The following is a 16362-nucleotide window of genomic DNA, read 5'->3' as shown; positions in this document are numbered from 1 at the left end:
CTTCCCGCCTCTCTGAGCCTGTGACCTGTGGGAGAACGCGCCCCCCCTCTGGACCCGGCTAGGGGAGCTGCTGAAATGCACCGTCTGTCCCTAAGCCTCAGTTTCTTCATCTGTAAAACGGGTTTGTAACAACAGCCTCCTCTGCAGAACGGCCTGAGGATTAAAGGACACAGGCTTTGGCAAAGGCAACTCCCCACTTCTGCTCTGGCCCCACAAGGCCGCCCCCGGACGCGGCAGGCTGATCTCCGAGATCCACCGAGGCTGGAGGTGCCCGTGTCTCCCCCAGGCCGCCCTGCAGACCTCGCAGAACTGCATCTTTGGCACAGAATTGAGCCGGGACTTGCGCTGGTTGTTCACATGTGCAAACGTCCCCCTTGCTGGACGTGAGGGCTCCACCGATGTCCTCGCCTGAGCACGTGTCCCAGGAGGGTGGTGACGGCTGGATCTGACGCCTCTCCTCTCCCTCAGCGCCCACCCACCCCAGTCACTACGGGGTCACTCACTGTGCGTGGAGAGGCACCGTCTGGTGACTCTATCCAGGCGTTTTCCACGTTTGCCATGGGACAGCACATGCCATGAGCTCACAGGAGGACCCGTGCCTCTGGGGCCTGGAGATGACCTGCCGGCTCCAGGAGGGAGTCGGGAATAGTAGGTCCCCCTTTCTGGCGTCAACACCCCTTGCCAGGCCCCCACCAGACAGTGTAAGAGGGGGAGCATCAATGCGGCATGCTCTGTGGGGGGCGCAGCCTGCTCAGAAGGCCAGCGACAGGCAACAGCGTGCCCGGCTAGTATTTTATTTACAGACTAGAATGAATCCCACTCCCCTCACAACTGTGCCCTTCTCCTGTCGGCTCATGCTACAAAGGCCAGTTTTATTTTTTATTTTATTATTTTAGAGACAGGGTCTCACTCTGTCACTGACGCTGGAGTGCAGTGGTGTCATCACAGCTCACTGCAGCCTCCAACTCCTGGGCTCACGGGATCCTCCTGCCTCAGCCTCCCAAATTGTTGGGATTACAGGTGTGACCCACCGCGCCTGGCCCAAAGACAAGTTTTAAATTCTCGCTTCTGGAAACCCTTCCCCTGACCTCAACTCACAGCAACCTCTTCCTTCTCTGAAATGCTGCAAGAGTAAGAGGAGCAAGAAGCTGTGGGCTGCAGGGCTGGCGCGCCCACTGAACGTTACCTACGCGGGGCGTGACTTTGGCAGGTAGCAGGAATTGAGGAGAGAGGGGAGCAGGAAAGACAGATGACACGTTCAGTGGTGAGGCTAGGAGGAAAAGGAAGAATTAGGATTTCTGTCATGGGACCCAGGGCACCTGGCGTTGAGAGCATCACCCCAAGTCAGGGGTGAGGGAGTCCTGGAATCTCCCATTGGCACAGGGACTATACAGTTTGAAACTTTTAAGAGAATCTGGCACCTAACAGAAAGGCCTCGTGATTCTAATTTTAAGTGAATTGAGTAATCAATCACGGCCAGGTTTTTAAAAATTGTGGTAAAAATAAACATAAAGTTTACCATCTTAACCATTTTTAAGTGTGCAGTTTAGTAGTGTTAAGTACATTTACATTGTTGGATTGGTCAGATTTTGACTTGAAAGTTATCGGAGAATTTTACCAAGTTTGTAAACAGAATGCTGCTGTTTAAGAGAACCTAAGGTTTTCATATTTGCAAGTTCAGTTTGTTAGATGTATAAGAATGCATAATGAAGAACTTGGAAAGGTTCTGAAAATTGCTTAAGAAGAAATCAAATATATTAAATTCGTTAGTGCACTTAAAGTATTTAAGAGAATTTATTTAAGTGTTGTTAAAAAAGCCCTTGAAAAGGATCATAATTGATCCTTTAGGACCCATAATTGATAGTGATATTCATGAATTCACCATAAAATTTCAGGGAAGAACTAGTGTTTCAAATTTGTATTTGCAATAAAAAGGATATTAATTTTTAAAAACCAACAAAATAGCCCCTGTTAATCTTTCACAAAAGCCTTTTTAAGAACCGGGTGTGGTGGCTCATGCCTATAGTCCCAGCTACTCGGGAGGCTGAGGCAGGAGGATCACTTGAGCCCAGGAGTTTGAGGCCAGCCTGGGAAACATAGCAAGACTCCATCTCTTAAAAAAACAAAAAAGCCTTTAGGGACACCAAAAGCCCAGGCTGACAAATAAGTGCTCTGCAGTTTTCAAACCATCTGTACATAAAATATTTCAGTGGTTCCCAAACTTGCGGGGGTATCAGAAGCCCCTGGAGGGCTGGTTACAATACAGACCACGGGGCTCCAGCCCCAGAGTTCTTGATTCAGTGGGTCAGGGCCCGAGAATCTGCATTTCTGACAAGTCCCAGGTGATGCTGATGCAGCTGGTCTGGGACGAGACTTTGAGAATCTGTGCACTGGATCCACGGCTGTCACTGCCGCCACCCACTGTCCTCTGAGCTGCTCACCGCTCTGCTTTGGGCTTAACTCCCCGCCTCTCCCAGGAGAATAACATACCAGCACTTACCTTGCAGGGCAGCTGTGAGGGCCAGAGAGATGACTGTGCACTGCCTGGCACGCGGTGGGCTCGCGGACACGGTAGAAACGATTACATTACAGTTATACGCCCAACTGGCTTCACAGCCTGGGAGCATTTCTTATGTTCCATGTGCCTAGCGTGGTGCCAGGCACATAGTAGGTGCTCAGAAAACACTGACGTCAATGACTCTGTCCCTTCCCCACCTACTGTGAACGATCCAGCGTTGCTTGCAAGGAGGGATGCTTCCTGATCATGCCAAGTGTCCTCCCTAAAAGCACCTGGGCCTCAGAGTTTGCCTTGTCCGTGAAGGTGGGAGAAGATGCTGGAAGGCGGAAGCCAGCGAGGTCGTCTTGTTTGCTTCTGCTCCAGCTGTGGCTTGTAGAGACGTGGGGTTAACTCTCTGCTGAACGCCCAGTGACCCAAAGGGCAACCTAGGCTTCGGTAGGGGGAGGGGCTGCCCTGCCAGGAGCCCCGAGCTCCCTCTGCCAGCCGGGGCCACCGTGAGGGGTCAGGAGGAGGTGTGTGCACAGTGACGAGCCAGGGGCCTGTCGCAGAGAGCGCAGTGAGAACGACCTGGCTCGTTGGAGACAGCCTGGCGACTTTTCAAAGTCGGGCGGTCGCACTGGGGACTCCTGTTGTTGGGGTGTGGCTGTGTCACCCCGGGAGGGACCCCACGCCTGCTCTAGATCACTCAGAAGACAGACACCGAGTGCTCCTCCCCGGCGGTGCTCGCGCGAGGCTGTTCGGCTCGTGCCTGTCCTGGGAGCGGAATCCCCGGCAGCTGGGCTTCCCTGAGGCGGTCGGCCGGCTCCAGCTGGGGCCCCGCGACCCGGGTTCCCTGGTGTCTGTGTTTCCACCGCAAAATATCTCCTCAAGGATCTGCAGATGTGACTGGAAACTGAACAGGGAAAGCTTCAAGACTGGGGAGTCACAGATGGACGGAATGCTGCCTTCTCTTTGTACTACTGAGCACTTATTTTTTATAAAGTAACACAGCATTATTTAGGTTATTTAGAAGCTATTAGACTGCAAGTGAAGAAAACATGGTGTAAACATCACAGGTGTACATTATATCCCTCTTATCAAGATGTTTGAGATGGGCGTTTCTAGGGTTGGTACAGAAACAGCAAGGTCAGGGCTCTGGGCTGGCATTTCTTTCCTTTTTTTTTTTTTTTTTGAGACACAGTATCTCAATCTGTCACCCAGGATAGAGTGCAGTGGTACCGTCACAGCTTCATGGCTCACTGCAGCCTTGGACTCCTGGGCTCAAGTGATCCTCCCACCTCAGCCTCCCAAGTAGCTGGGACTACAGGTGTGTGCCACTATGTCTGGTTAATTTTTAATTTTTTTGTAGAGACAGGGTCTTGCTATGTTGCCCAGGCTGGTCTTGAACTCCTGGCCTCAAGTGATCCTCCCGCCTCAGCCTCCCAAAGTGCTGGGATTACAGGCGTGAGCCACTGTGCCTGCCGGAAGTGGCTTTTGAAAAGCACTCCTGATCAGGGCGTTGTGGGGGAATCAGGGCGTTGTGGGGGAGGCGTGGTGGTGTGGACACGTCCCTCCCAGCCTTTGATCTGTGCAGCTCACCAGCGACAGAAGTAGTAAAACAAGCTGGGAACATATTTTGCTTTCTTCTGAGTCACCCAGGGAAGGGAAATGGAAAACTACCGCTTCCCTCTCTCTCTTTCTCAGATAGGAACACGGGTTCCTTGGCGGGGACAGCAGAGCCTGGGGTGTGTCACCAGTTGGCAGGATACCTGGGCCATCTCCTGCGGCCGCTGGCTCCTTCCTGGCTCTCTTGCTGTTCCCTGGGCAGGAGAGTCTTCTCCTGGCAGGTCGCAGAAGCTTAATGAGCTTTTAAGGTTGCAGATGCTGTTGTCTTTGGGTTGCTGTGCAGCCGCGAGGGGGGTGGCTCACGCAGAACGTACCTTGCCGAGACAGTGACGATTCGCAGTCTACCACTACTAGATGAAACTACGAAACGTTTGCCGGTATGCTCTTGCCCTCCCTCACCCTGGAACCATCTGTTTGTCTCTATTACCGTGTACACAATGCTGCTGGGGGACTTCTGGCCCCTCCTACACAGCTCCCTTCCCAACTGCCGTCCCACACATCGCAAACCTACACAGCCCAGACCCGGAACCAGCCCTGCTGTTCAGCAGCAAGGTGTCCACCCCCGGCTCCAGCAGGGGGCGAAACCAAACTAAAGTGATTAGCACACAGTAAATGGTGCGTGGATGATTTCAGCGAATAATTAAGAGAAAAGGACAGTGGAAGACCTAACGCACAGAAGAAATGTCGGTTGCTGATCGATATTAATAGCACATACATATATATGACTGAGTCACCAGGAAGGCAGTCAGTGGTCCTCTGAACATTTTTCTTTTTTTTTTGAGACAGGGTCTTGCTCTGTTCCCCAAGCTGGAGTGCAGTGGCGTCATCATAACTCACTGTAACCTCCAACTCCTGGGCTCAAGCGATCCTCCTGCCTCAGCCTCCTGAGTAGCTGGGACTACAGACATCTGCCACCATGCCCAGCTAATTTTTCTTTTTTTTTTTTTTTTTTAGAGATGGGGTCTTGCTATGTTGCTCAGGGTGGTCTTGAACTCCTGGCCTCAAGCGATCCTCCCGCCCAGCCCCTCTGAACATCTTTGGCTGGTGGCTTCCAGTCTCTGGAAAGGTGACATGATGACGTGCACACTAGTAAACCATGCCTTGGCATAAGGTCACAAGTGTGTCCTGGGCCTATGCTTCACTAACTCAACCCAACTGTACCTGCTGCGGCTCTGTCACAAGCAGGGTCATTGAAAACCCGCCATCTTCATGGGGGAGGACCCCCTCATTCTAGTTGCTTCCAAGGGGACAAGGAGTTAAAACAAACTCGACCAGGAGGGCTGGAAAGAGCAGCTCGGGTTTGGAGTCGGGTGAGCCGGGCTGGGATCTGGGCTCTGTTACTCAGGAGCTGTGCCATCTTGAGCAAGTCACTTAACCTCTCTGGGTCTTAGCGTCCTCATGTGTAAAACTAGGAGAATTCCAAGCACATCTGTGGCTGGCACAGAATAGGGCTCTGAACAGCGCGAGCTTTGACACAGTGTGGAATGGGCGTGCTTTTTGGCAGCGTCCTGCCACAGGAAGGTAAAGTGACCGCATCTAGTGTTCTAGAAGTGTCTCCCTCTTACGTGTCAGCCGCTCTGGACCCAGACAGGAGCAGGGGCGGGAAGGGTGACCTCAGGAGCTCATCATGGACATTCCTATGGAGGCCTCGAAGCAGAAGGCACGTGGGATGGAAGAGGCCAACCCGATGGTGTGGGGGGGCCTTGGTCCCCGCAACCAGCTGCCCAGAGCTTTGTGGTCTAAACAGCAACTCCATTCCACCCATGCCCCCTCAATTCTCAATCACCCACCCATCTGAACCGGATTATTTCAGGCTCGAGAGGAAAGTCACATTTGGTTCTGAACGTGCAGACAGTCTGGAAGCTCTTTGAGGGGCGTGACATCTTACACGAGCACGTTTCTGCTGTCTGGTGCTCAGGAAACCAAAAGCCCGGGGAGCGTGGGCGCGGGAGCAGAGGAGATGGTGTCCAACAGCATCGGGCAGGGGATTCCGGAAGATGTCACCGGCTGGCTTGCTTCTCAGAAGCAATGGCTGTCAGCACCCACAACAGTGGCTTCGCATCCCGAGCCGGCTGAGAAGGGCAGTGGCTTAAAGGACAGGGAGGCCTGGATTGGAGAGCGCGGAAGTTTCCATGCACTAGTGTGTCACCGGCTCATTGGCAACACGCGGCAGGCTCAGAAGAGAGGCGGTCCCGTCCTCTGCAGACGGAATTGCTGGGACCATCCCGTCCCGCCCAGAAAGACATCACAGCCCCGGAGCCAGCCCAGATGGGTCGCTCTTGCACCTCAGCCCAAATCATTTCTCTTAGCCAGTGTGGAACATCGGATTAAGGTCTTAGCTGTAACCGATTAAAAAAATAAGGAAACCACAAGATTGTGTGTTGGCCTTTACAAGCGAACTCTGCTACCTGCCCAGCTGCGTGAGGACAGGGACACAGGGCTTATTTTTTTTCTTTTTTTAGAGATGAGCTCGCTCTGTCACCCAGGTATGAGTGCAATGACACGATCATAGCTCACTGTAACCTCGAATTCCTGGGGCCAAAGGATCCACCTGCTTCAGCATCCCAAAGTGCTGGGATTACAGGCGACAACCTTCTTGTTAAAGCAAATGCCTTATAAAAATATAGTTTCTGCTGGATTTTACACCTGTAGTAAAAGAATGTTTCAGAAGCCCAGTTTACTTGAAACAGCAGTTATTTTGTTGTTGCACAGTGACAGGGTTCACCTTGGGCAAACAGATTTAGTGTTGACTATTTTTAACCATCTTTGACAACATCTACCCTATTGATTCAAGCTTTGACCAGGATATTATTTGAAAACTGAAGTGGCATAAGATTCTACAACAAAACTAGCAGATCCTAAAGATCAAATTTCATCGTATTTAAGACTGTGGTCCCCAACCCCTGGGCCATAGCCCAGTACCGGACCGTGGCCTCTTAGGAACCGGGCCGCACATCACAGCCTGAGCTCTGCCCCCACCCCTGGTCCGTGGAAAAATTGTCTTCCACGAAACTTAAGAACCCGGCCGCACAGGAGGAGGTGAGTGGCGGGTGAGTGAGAAGCTTCATCTGTATTTATAGCTGCTCCCATCTCTGGCCTGAGCCCTGCCCCCAAACCCTCCAGCCCAGCTCCCCACCCCCCACCCCCGTGTCCATGATAAATCGGTCCCTGGTGCCAAAAAGGGTTGGGGACCGCTGATTTAAGATGCACTTTTGGCACCGTTATTAATTTTCTTAGGCACGATTTGCAGGAAAACCCCGCAGAGGAAGCAGTCTGGAAGCCGCAGAAACACTGCCATGGCCAAGTCCAAAGGCGCAGGCTCCGAGACGCTTGGTCAAATCAAGTCACGTAACCTCTATGGGCCTCATCACTCCTGTTTGTAATGTATCAGGAACGAAAGGTCTAGCAGTTGATCCTCAAGGGGCCCTACAGCTTTTAAATTCTCTAAGCTCGTGGGAACTTTTTAGGTAATAGTTTCTTACAAAGGTAGCGATTACCCAGCATGGTTTGACTGCACTTTCTTTTATCCCACTTTCATAAGAGGCCCATTGCTCTCAGCCTAACCAGGTTTTTTATTTTTAATTTTTTCCTTTTTAAGAGACAGGGTGTCACTCTATTTGCCCAGGCTGGAGTGCAGTGGTGCAATCATAGCTCATTGCAACCTCAAACTCCTGGGCTCAAGTGACCCTCCCACCTCAGCTTCCTCAGTAGCTGTGACTACAGGTGCATGCCACCACGCCCAGCTAATCGAAAACTTTTCTTTTTTGGAGATGGGGTCTTGCTATGTTGCCCAGGCTGGTCTCCAACTCCCAGGCTCAAGCGATCCCCCCACCTCGGTCTCCCAAAGTGCTGGGATTACAGGCGTGAGCCACTACGCCCAGCCTAACCAGAATTTTTTTTTTAACAGAACAGATTGCAGGAGATCTGGGTGGGTCAAGTCCATATACTAAGCAAAGAAAACTATGTAGTACACATCAAAAAATGTCTTTAGAATATGCATTTTAGCCCTTAGATCAGTGACAGACATGTACTTCTGTATTCACTACAGCTCCTGGCACAAAGAAAGGTGGGTACATTAAAAGACACTCACAGACAAGACACCAGACACCAGTGGTCAGCGAGAAGGAGCAGAGAGCAGCTGTTCCCAGTACCCACCCCGCCAGGTGCAGCCTGCATGTCCACTGGGGCAGCATCACCCCCAAGGGGCAAACCTTTGTTCTTGGGGGGAGCAAAACAATACTATGTGTAGTATGCTTTTCATGTATAAAGCACAGCTACACATATTCATATATAAGCAGACGTATAGTTTATCTGTGGTATTAAAATTTCACAGGGGGGTCATAGCAGCACCATGCACAACAGCAGAAAGGTGGGACAACCCGAATGTCCATCAACAGCTGAATGGAGAAACAGAATGTGGTACATCCATGAATGGAATATTAGCTGGTCATGAAAAGGAACGAAGTGCTGATTCCTGCTGTGAAGAGGAAGGGCCTAGAAGACATTACGCTGAGTGAAAGAAACCGTCACATACTGACTCCATTGGTACGAAATGTGCAGAACAGGCAAACTCAGAGACAGAAAGCAGACTGGGGGTTGGGGGCTGGGGGGAGGTGTGACTGCTAATGGTGTGGGGTTTTATTTTAGGGGCACGAAAATGTTTTGGAGCTAGAGGTGGTCGCTGCACAACACTGTGCATGGACTAAATGCCACGGATATATACACTTTAAATTGGCTAATTTTACATCAGATAATCGGATTTCATCATGATCAAAAAAGGCAAAACGATTTCAGAGGGGAGTGATTAAAGTCAAGAAAGGCTCCTGGAGGTGGGCAATGTTGGACAAAAGGCAGATACGGACGCTGGGCTTAAAGCCCCCGCACAGGAACGGGTGTGACCAGGAAGAGCATCCTATAAAAACTGGTAGATTATTTGATAATTCTAAGACCTTGAGATTAAATGTTTGGAGACAGGAAAAGCATAACTTTTATTCCAAGTGTTCTCTAATTTCCCCCCAAATCAGTGACTGGAATATGAAGGTTTCCATTCAGAATTCTGTCACTTTAAGAGAAGTAGGTGGCGATTCGAACCATGTAAGGATGTTATAACCCAGACTGTCCACTCAGTCTCCCCAAACTTCCTGTCTGAGGTTCACTCATCAACTTGCAGCTCTTCCCGCTCCCAGAGAGACTGGACGTCGTTGTCCTTGGTTTTTCTGCACAGCCAAATAGGAAGCATAACTTCCTATGGCAACACCAGCCAAGTTTAAAACTTAAAACCAAACCAAAACAACAGCATCGAGCGGGGAGAACCGGTGTGTCAAAAACCCAAACCACAGTCTGTTAGCTTAGGTGGCGAGGAAACCCCTGGAGCAGGCGGGAAGGTTGGGGAACTGTGCTCGCGGGTGAGACTTGGTCAAATTGTCGCTTACAATTTGCAAGGTGGGAAATTGGCCTGGTTGCTAGCTTAGGGAAAGCAGCCAACAAGAGAAAGAATACAGTGTGCATTGGTTGCCCTCTGAGGCTTATTGCAAGGGAAGAGAAGAAAAATGGAGGAAAGCAGAAATTTGCTGGTTTGAGAACCAGAATGGAAGTGTCAGATGTCTTGGGCTTCCCACGTTGCAAAGGCAGCTGCTCTGCACACCGGCAGCAGGAGACGACAGTGACAATCCCCGAGCACCAAAGACCCATTAAACGTTTTTCGGTTAAGTGACGAGACTCACCTTTGGCTAATATCAGATGCTGGCAGCCACCTCTGCACCAGGGGCCGGCAGGGAGGGAGGCATGAGGCAGTAAAGCAGATTGGAAAGTTCTGGAAAAGAATGTTGGGCATGATTACTGGCACAAATAGGTTAAGTGCTGGAAGGAATCATTGCCAGAGGAAATCACAAGTTTGTAAAAACAAGTAAAAGTCTCGGACAGGCCCCAAGCTCGTCCCCGCAGGAAGTGGCCTGAGAGCTATGCAGCTCCCGGGAGGACGCATCCCCGACACCCCTTCGGAAGGGACCAGGGAGGGCCAGGCTGAGAAAGAACCTCCCCCCAGAGGCCAAGATCCGCCATGAACAATGAACCAGGGAGTTCCGCCCAGAGAGCAGAGTCAGGGTTTACTCAAGAACTGTCCCCACGGCCAGGGCAGGGGGACTTCACAAGGCCTCCCCCATGCAGGATCTCATCCAGCTGTGACTTCTGTGTGTATCATTCTTTTTCCAAACAGAGTGTTTATTGCAGCTGTCGTGTCCCTGCTTCCCCACCGAACGGGAACTGGGAGTAGGAGGTCAGATAATCTCTTTTAGTTCATGGACCACAGGTCGCCCGGGAGTCATGCTGGGTTGATGGCACGAACCCGCCCGCAGAGAACTTAGCTGAGTAGGACGCGGGGACTGGGTGGGGCACACACCAGTGGGGGGGCTCACCACACCTTGTTTTCCTCCTGGGCCCACAGAAGACATCCACCAGCCTCCCCTGGAGTGAGGGCGTGGGCCATCAGCGAGTCCTGGATACTCTGGTGGGGGTAGCAAATGTGACCTGCCCAGGGAGATCTCCTCTCCTCCCCTTCTGCAGCCGTCTGCCGTGGGGACCATGAATTTACGAAGGCAGTGACATCTGTACGGGGTACCCCACTGCCTGCTATGTGCTACCGAGGCAGGGGCAACAGCCGGAGACGGGCGATGTTTGTTAGCAAGAACAGTCTGACTTACTGTGTGCTGTCTCCTGCCGTGGGAAGAGCACACTGGAGTGGCCCGTGGCAGCCTTCCCTCTCCTTCACTGGGACATAACTGGACACCTTTCCCGCCTCCCTGCGGCCGCAGTGGGTACAGCGCGTGCCACTCACAGACCCAGCTCACGCAAACCTCCTGGACGGGTCCCTCCCCATTCCGGTGGGAGGCAGGGAGATGGCCCCGGGGCGTTCAGAACCTCTGCCGTCCTGGGTCTCTGAATGCCTGCCAGAAGCCGGCCCTGCCAACCCACTCCCCTGCCCAGCGTTACGTGAGCAAAAAAGTTCTATTGTGTTTGAGCCATAGTAGATTTTTTGGGTCTATTTATTATGGAACTAGTGTAACTAATACAATCATTGCTACATGGCCATAATACATTTATTCTATGATTGCACATAATTTTAGTCACTGAAGGAATGTCCTTGCCCCTCAAGATTCTGAATTTTCGGAGCTGCTACGTTCAAGGTTAAAGTTGCTGCCAGACAATGGCTGAACCATTGAGGTAGTTGCGTACGCTGCTGCCCGGAGTGTGGGTGGGAAGAACTGCTGCTCGGTGGCTCCCGGAGGCTCCAGGACCACGTGGGCTTCACATCCGGTTTCCCGCCCACGCACAGCTGAGAGATCCGGGTTTCCCCACCTACACAGTCGGATGCTAACCCACTCGCCCTAGCAGGAGTTAGCAAACTATGGTCCGCGGGCCTAATCCAGCCTGCAGCCTGTTTTTATACAGCCCTTGAGGCTAAGAATGCTGTTTACGCTTTTGAAAACAAAGAACATGCCACAGAGACAGTCTGTGGCCCGCAAAGCCCAAATTATTTACTATCTGGCCCTGCCTTTGGGGCTGCTGGGAGGATGACAGAGCTCAGGCCAGCACCGGGCTCAAGGCTAGCAGGCGGTACACAGCAATGCACACGATACGGCAACTGAAGTCTCCAAAAATAAACCGTCCCAGAGTCACATTCTGCGTTTTGTCCAGTTGAAAGTTCTCTCCTTCCCTCCAAAAACCAAGACAAAATAAAGAAAAACCCGGAGAACTACATGTCGATTATCAATGGCCACAGATACTTTTAAATTAAAAAGTTGCTGGTAGTCCAAGTTCACGTGCTTGGAGTGCGGACTAAGGAGAAGCAGTATTTCCCCTTCGCAGCAGAGGGACCCGACGCAGCGGAAGGTCTGGGAAGCGGCCGCCTGGCTCCGTTTAATGCGCTGAGAAAGACTGAAACGTTTTAAAGTGAGAACAAGACCTTAAATAGTATAAATGTAAAACTGAGCTGGCAACAGTCCTTAGTGCTGGTTTTCTCAATAAAACGATTTTGCTGTGCAAATGCGCTTATAACCAAGATCTGTTATGAGTCTCCGGCAGAGAGGACATAAAGCCGGCCTTTCCAAAACCTGCCAGGTGGATGTTGACAAACACAACGCTTGGCAGAACCGGTCTGATTATAAGGTAGACTAGTTCTGGACATAAGTGATGGACGTCTCACTGGGACCCTTTCTCGAAGTTTGTCTGCAAACACTGGGCCCCCGGGGACAGTGTGTGCATTTTGGGGGACAGAAGTTCTAGGGGTCAAATGAATTAGGAACACATGGCAGACTGTGCCGTCCTCTTAGAAAGTCACAATGCACATCAGTGTATTGGAGGTTTGGAGAAACCACACAGGAAACTGACTTAGCTTAGCCTATAACCTCTCCGTCCCCCCATACAGTGTATGGTGACATCGCACAGAACGGTGCTCCGAAGGACGTTGTAGACACACTGTGTGTACGCAACTGTTCAAGTCAACCTTAACCAAAAACACCAAGAACCTGGTTTTCCCTCAAAAGGATTTGCAGTTTTCCTTTTACAACATGTATCTTCACATAACTAAAAAGGTACAATCTTTGCATGACAACCAGATACTCTCAAACATTACTAGTGAGCTTATAAAAATGAATATTTGGCAAGGAAAAAACAGTATAAAGTTACCCTGTTCCACTCGCTAGTGTTAAGAAAAATTCAGTAGAGCAAATCTTTCATATTTAGATCAGGAGAGAGGTGAGAGACATTCTACCTTAGTCAGGGGTGGGCTTTCTGTTCTGAAACGAAATGGGGCAGGCCGTGGGTGTGGTTTCTCTGGGTAAGTTCCATTTATTAATCATTGTACAAAAAAATCTTGGCATTCATTTGAAGAGAAAAGAAGTTACTATATCCAAATATTTAATATTTTAACATTGTGAAAGTTCTACTTTTATAACAGGGCTTTTTAAAATGGAGAAAACTTTTGGAAAAATTTTAAAAAGAAACTTATGATTTATTAGAGTACAGGATCCAAAACACGTTTTTAGAAAAATATAAAGTGCCCAAATACCAACTTACACAGGTGATGCAGGCTTCCTGGAGCCGAATGAAGCATTCATGAAGAAACACATTTAAAAACAGTCTAGATACATATTTACAGTTGGGTCAGTAAAGGTAAAACCATCTTTCTTGGCTTTGATGTTACTCTAATAAAAAAAGAAATCAAACCAGAAAACCAACATTATAACTCTCAGCATGCTCCATAGTCTCTTATTAATGCATCTCGTTAATATGAATTCCTTATTATCTAATTTTCACCTTTAAATGAGAGTAGTGTAAAATCCCCCCAACCTCGGGCAGGTTGGGTGTTGGGAGTGGTCACATTTTCAAATGCAAGTTCAAATCATTTGACCGATGGGGAACATGGGTACTAGACAATAGCTGATTTAGGCTGGACGGAGCTGGCTGGCCACGTCCCCATCTCTAAGAACTGCTTAACAGCCTTCACTCGCTACCAAGTGTCTCACGTGTCTTCCCCAGCCCGGTCATCCCAGGGTTCCCCAGGGTAAATGACAAGCAGTCATTCAACATGGAGTGAGAATACTGCATGCAAATGAGCGGATCACAGCCCCTGACGCCTCATTCTAGAGCAACTGCATTATTTTAAACGCTGATAGCAAAGTAACTAGGTCCTAACTCCGGAAGTTGGCTTCTACTGGTTAATTACAAGATTAGCTCGCTTGAGAACTGGCGGGCCGAGAGTGGTGGGGGTCCCGGAGCTGAGGAACCCTCGGCACCTTCCCGCTCAGTCACTGAGCACGTGGAACAGGAGCCAGTGGCATCTGAACAAAGTCGGGCTCTGCCGTGAGACTTCAGGACACGTTTGTCCTGACGCTTTCAGGGCACTGGTGGCTCGAGAAAGATTACACACGCGTGTCCCTTCCTGTCTCTCCAACGTTCTTAAAAGTAAAGACACCATTTCTTTCTACCCCACCACATTCAAAAAGGTTTTCAAGTGACTCTAAGGAATGAAAAAGGGCGTGAAACCACTTTTTTCCTTAAAAAAAATTTTTTTTTTAAAGGTTCATTATTTCTTTTTTTCTGATAACAAAAGCAAAACCTCATTTTTGGTCTTTGGAGACCAAGGATGATTTCTAAGAGCAATCATTTTAATATCAAGATTTGCATGGTACATCTCACTACAGGAAAGAACTTATCACTGATTTAAGACCTACTCATGAACTGAAGCAGATTTTTAAAATAAAAAAAGTAGTCATTTTAAAGGGAGGAATAGTTGATGAATGTGGAAAAATCCATTCATGAAGGCCATTACTATGCATTTTCTCAAAGCATTTTATGTAATAAAATAGAAAACTAATGATTTGCAGAGATGTGCATAAATCCACGAGAGGACTATGGAAGGGAAAACTGTGTTATTCTCCCAATGTAAATTTAAAAAAAGATAAACACTGGAAATCTGTGTTTCACGTATTAGAAAAAATAAATTCAAATGATTCTAATTACCATTAGCGTGTTAATATCTCTGTCTCCAAGACGCTGCGAAGATAGCGCACAACTTTACCTCTGAATAGGCAACTAAATTCAGGGTGAAGAGACAGCAGTCCCGACTTAGGACGCACGTATTCCAAAGAGGAATCAGAAAGAAACATTGCAAACATATAACCCCATCTGCCCAGCAAATGAAATGTTCGGAGACAAATGTAGACAGACATTAAGAAATGGAAAGTGAATAGAAAGAATGCTCATAAGAGTTGTCGACTGTGAGACCTCATGAGGACAGAATGTCACAAACTGTCACCACAGGACAAGCATACAAGCCATGCCACTGACACAGTGCCTTTCAAATTAATTCACTAGTGTAGGCGGAGAGCAACATTGTCTTTGCAGCTGTAGGAGAGCACACGTTATCTAAACCGAGGAGGCAACCAACCAGCACTACTGGTTAAGTGGCTTTCCTGGTGGTGTGAACCAGCAGGATCCGTGGAGACACCTTCTTCCGGAATCCTGTTCTCTTGGAAGGTAGCAGCAGCAGCAAAGGTACAATGTCCTCTACTAGACGTTACTCGTCTATGTTCTCTTTCTTTGCACTGTAAATATTCTGCACCGTTTCATAGACAAACTCCAGATCCTCTGGGTACCGGATCTCCAGCTCGGCGTTTGGGATGTAGTGAGTGCCGGTAAACTCTGAGAAATAGCGTCCCACGTCAGGGTGCGAGATTTCTTGGGGCTCCACGTTATATTCCAGGTTTTCTGTTGGTAAAGAGGCACAGGGACAGTCTCATTACGATTTAAATTTCTGCAGCATCTTTTACCCAGAGAACCTCCTATCACCCCTTTCAAGGGGCATTTTTGGGGTGGAGGAGAGGGAGAGACTGAGATGTTTACAGAACCAGGTGACGGGAGATAAAGGCAACAAGAGGTGGTGGGGGAAGGTGGGCTGGCGGCAGGCCCCCCCCCCCCCCCGAGAGCGCCACGTGAACAGAAGTGTTTTCCTGTTCTCTGAGCAAGACGTTTGGCTCCAGCAAAACCCCAACAGAGTCTTCTGGGGACCCGCAAACTAGGGACTCATCATGTTCCTCTGATTTGACCCAACAAATCATCAAAAGTATGGGACGAGAGTATCCTTCCCTGCTCATTTCTTGCCAGTGGCTGGACTTCGGAGGCAGCTGGGTCCTTTGGTGACAAGTCTCTTCCCTGTCATCCTTACCATCCACTAACGGGAGCCCCGCCCACACGGACCACTCTGTCGACACTGGCCGTGTGCTGGCAAGGCGAGCAGCCGCTTCCCAGGGCTGCCGGGAGATGCAGCAAGAGGGATGGGAAGTGGTTTGCGCCCCTGGATCCTGCACGGGTATCAGCCGTTACTCTCTGTACCATCTCCTAGGAAACCAACGGCACCTCTCCCTGCTCTCTATTTGGCTACTAGAGAAAGAAATAGAAAATACGGCCTTTAAAATGGAATAATTTAAAAAAGATAATACAGGAAAGGTACTTAAAAGGCTGAGATCCTGTGATGTCGCCTCCCCTCCCAAAAATATACGAAACACAGCTTCTCTACGGGCCCGACGAGAGGACGGTGTTTTGGGCGCCCTTCCTTGCTGGCCACAGAGGCCTGGCCCGACACTGCGTGTGGCCCCATCCCCTGGTTCAGGAGGCCAGCCCCGTCTTCCATGACCTGGCCCCGTGAAGGAAGGAGCCGGGCCAGGCAGACTGTCCCATTGTTC

At 49.8% G+C, this 16362-nt stretch overlaps 1 protein-coding gene across 3 annotated transcripts in view; it reads right to left on the bottom strand.

Moving 5' to 3' along the window:
- Positions 1-11145: 11145 nt before the first annotated feature.
- The window catches only part of FBXO21 (F-box protein 21), a 39398-nt gene continuing 34181 nt past the window's right edge, over positions 11146-16362 (bottom strand). For all 3 annotated transcript variants that reach the window (XM_045535093.1, XM_045535094.1, XM_045535096.1), the window contains exon 12: positions 11146-15388. In XM_045535093.1, coding sequence (XP_045391049.1) covers positions 15198-15388 — 191 coding nt within the window. In that variant the 3' untranslated portion in view covers positions 11146-15197. The remainder of the gene's footprint in view (positions 15389-16362) is intronic.

Source organism: Lemur catta, chromosome 21 (genome assembly GCF_020740605.2).
Source record: "Lemur catta isolate mLemCat1 chromosome 21, mLemCat1.pri, whole genome shotgun sequence".
NCBI classification, from domain to species: domain Eukaryota; kingdom Metazoa; phylum Chordata; class Mammalia; order Primates; family Lemuridae; genus Lemur; species Lemur catta.
The sequence above is the reverse complement of the archived record's forward strand: the minus strand, read 5'-3'. Positions and strand labels throughout refer to the sequence as shown.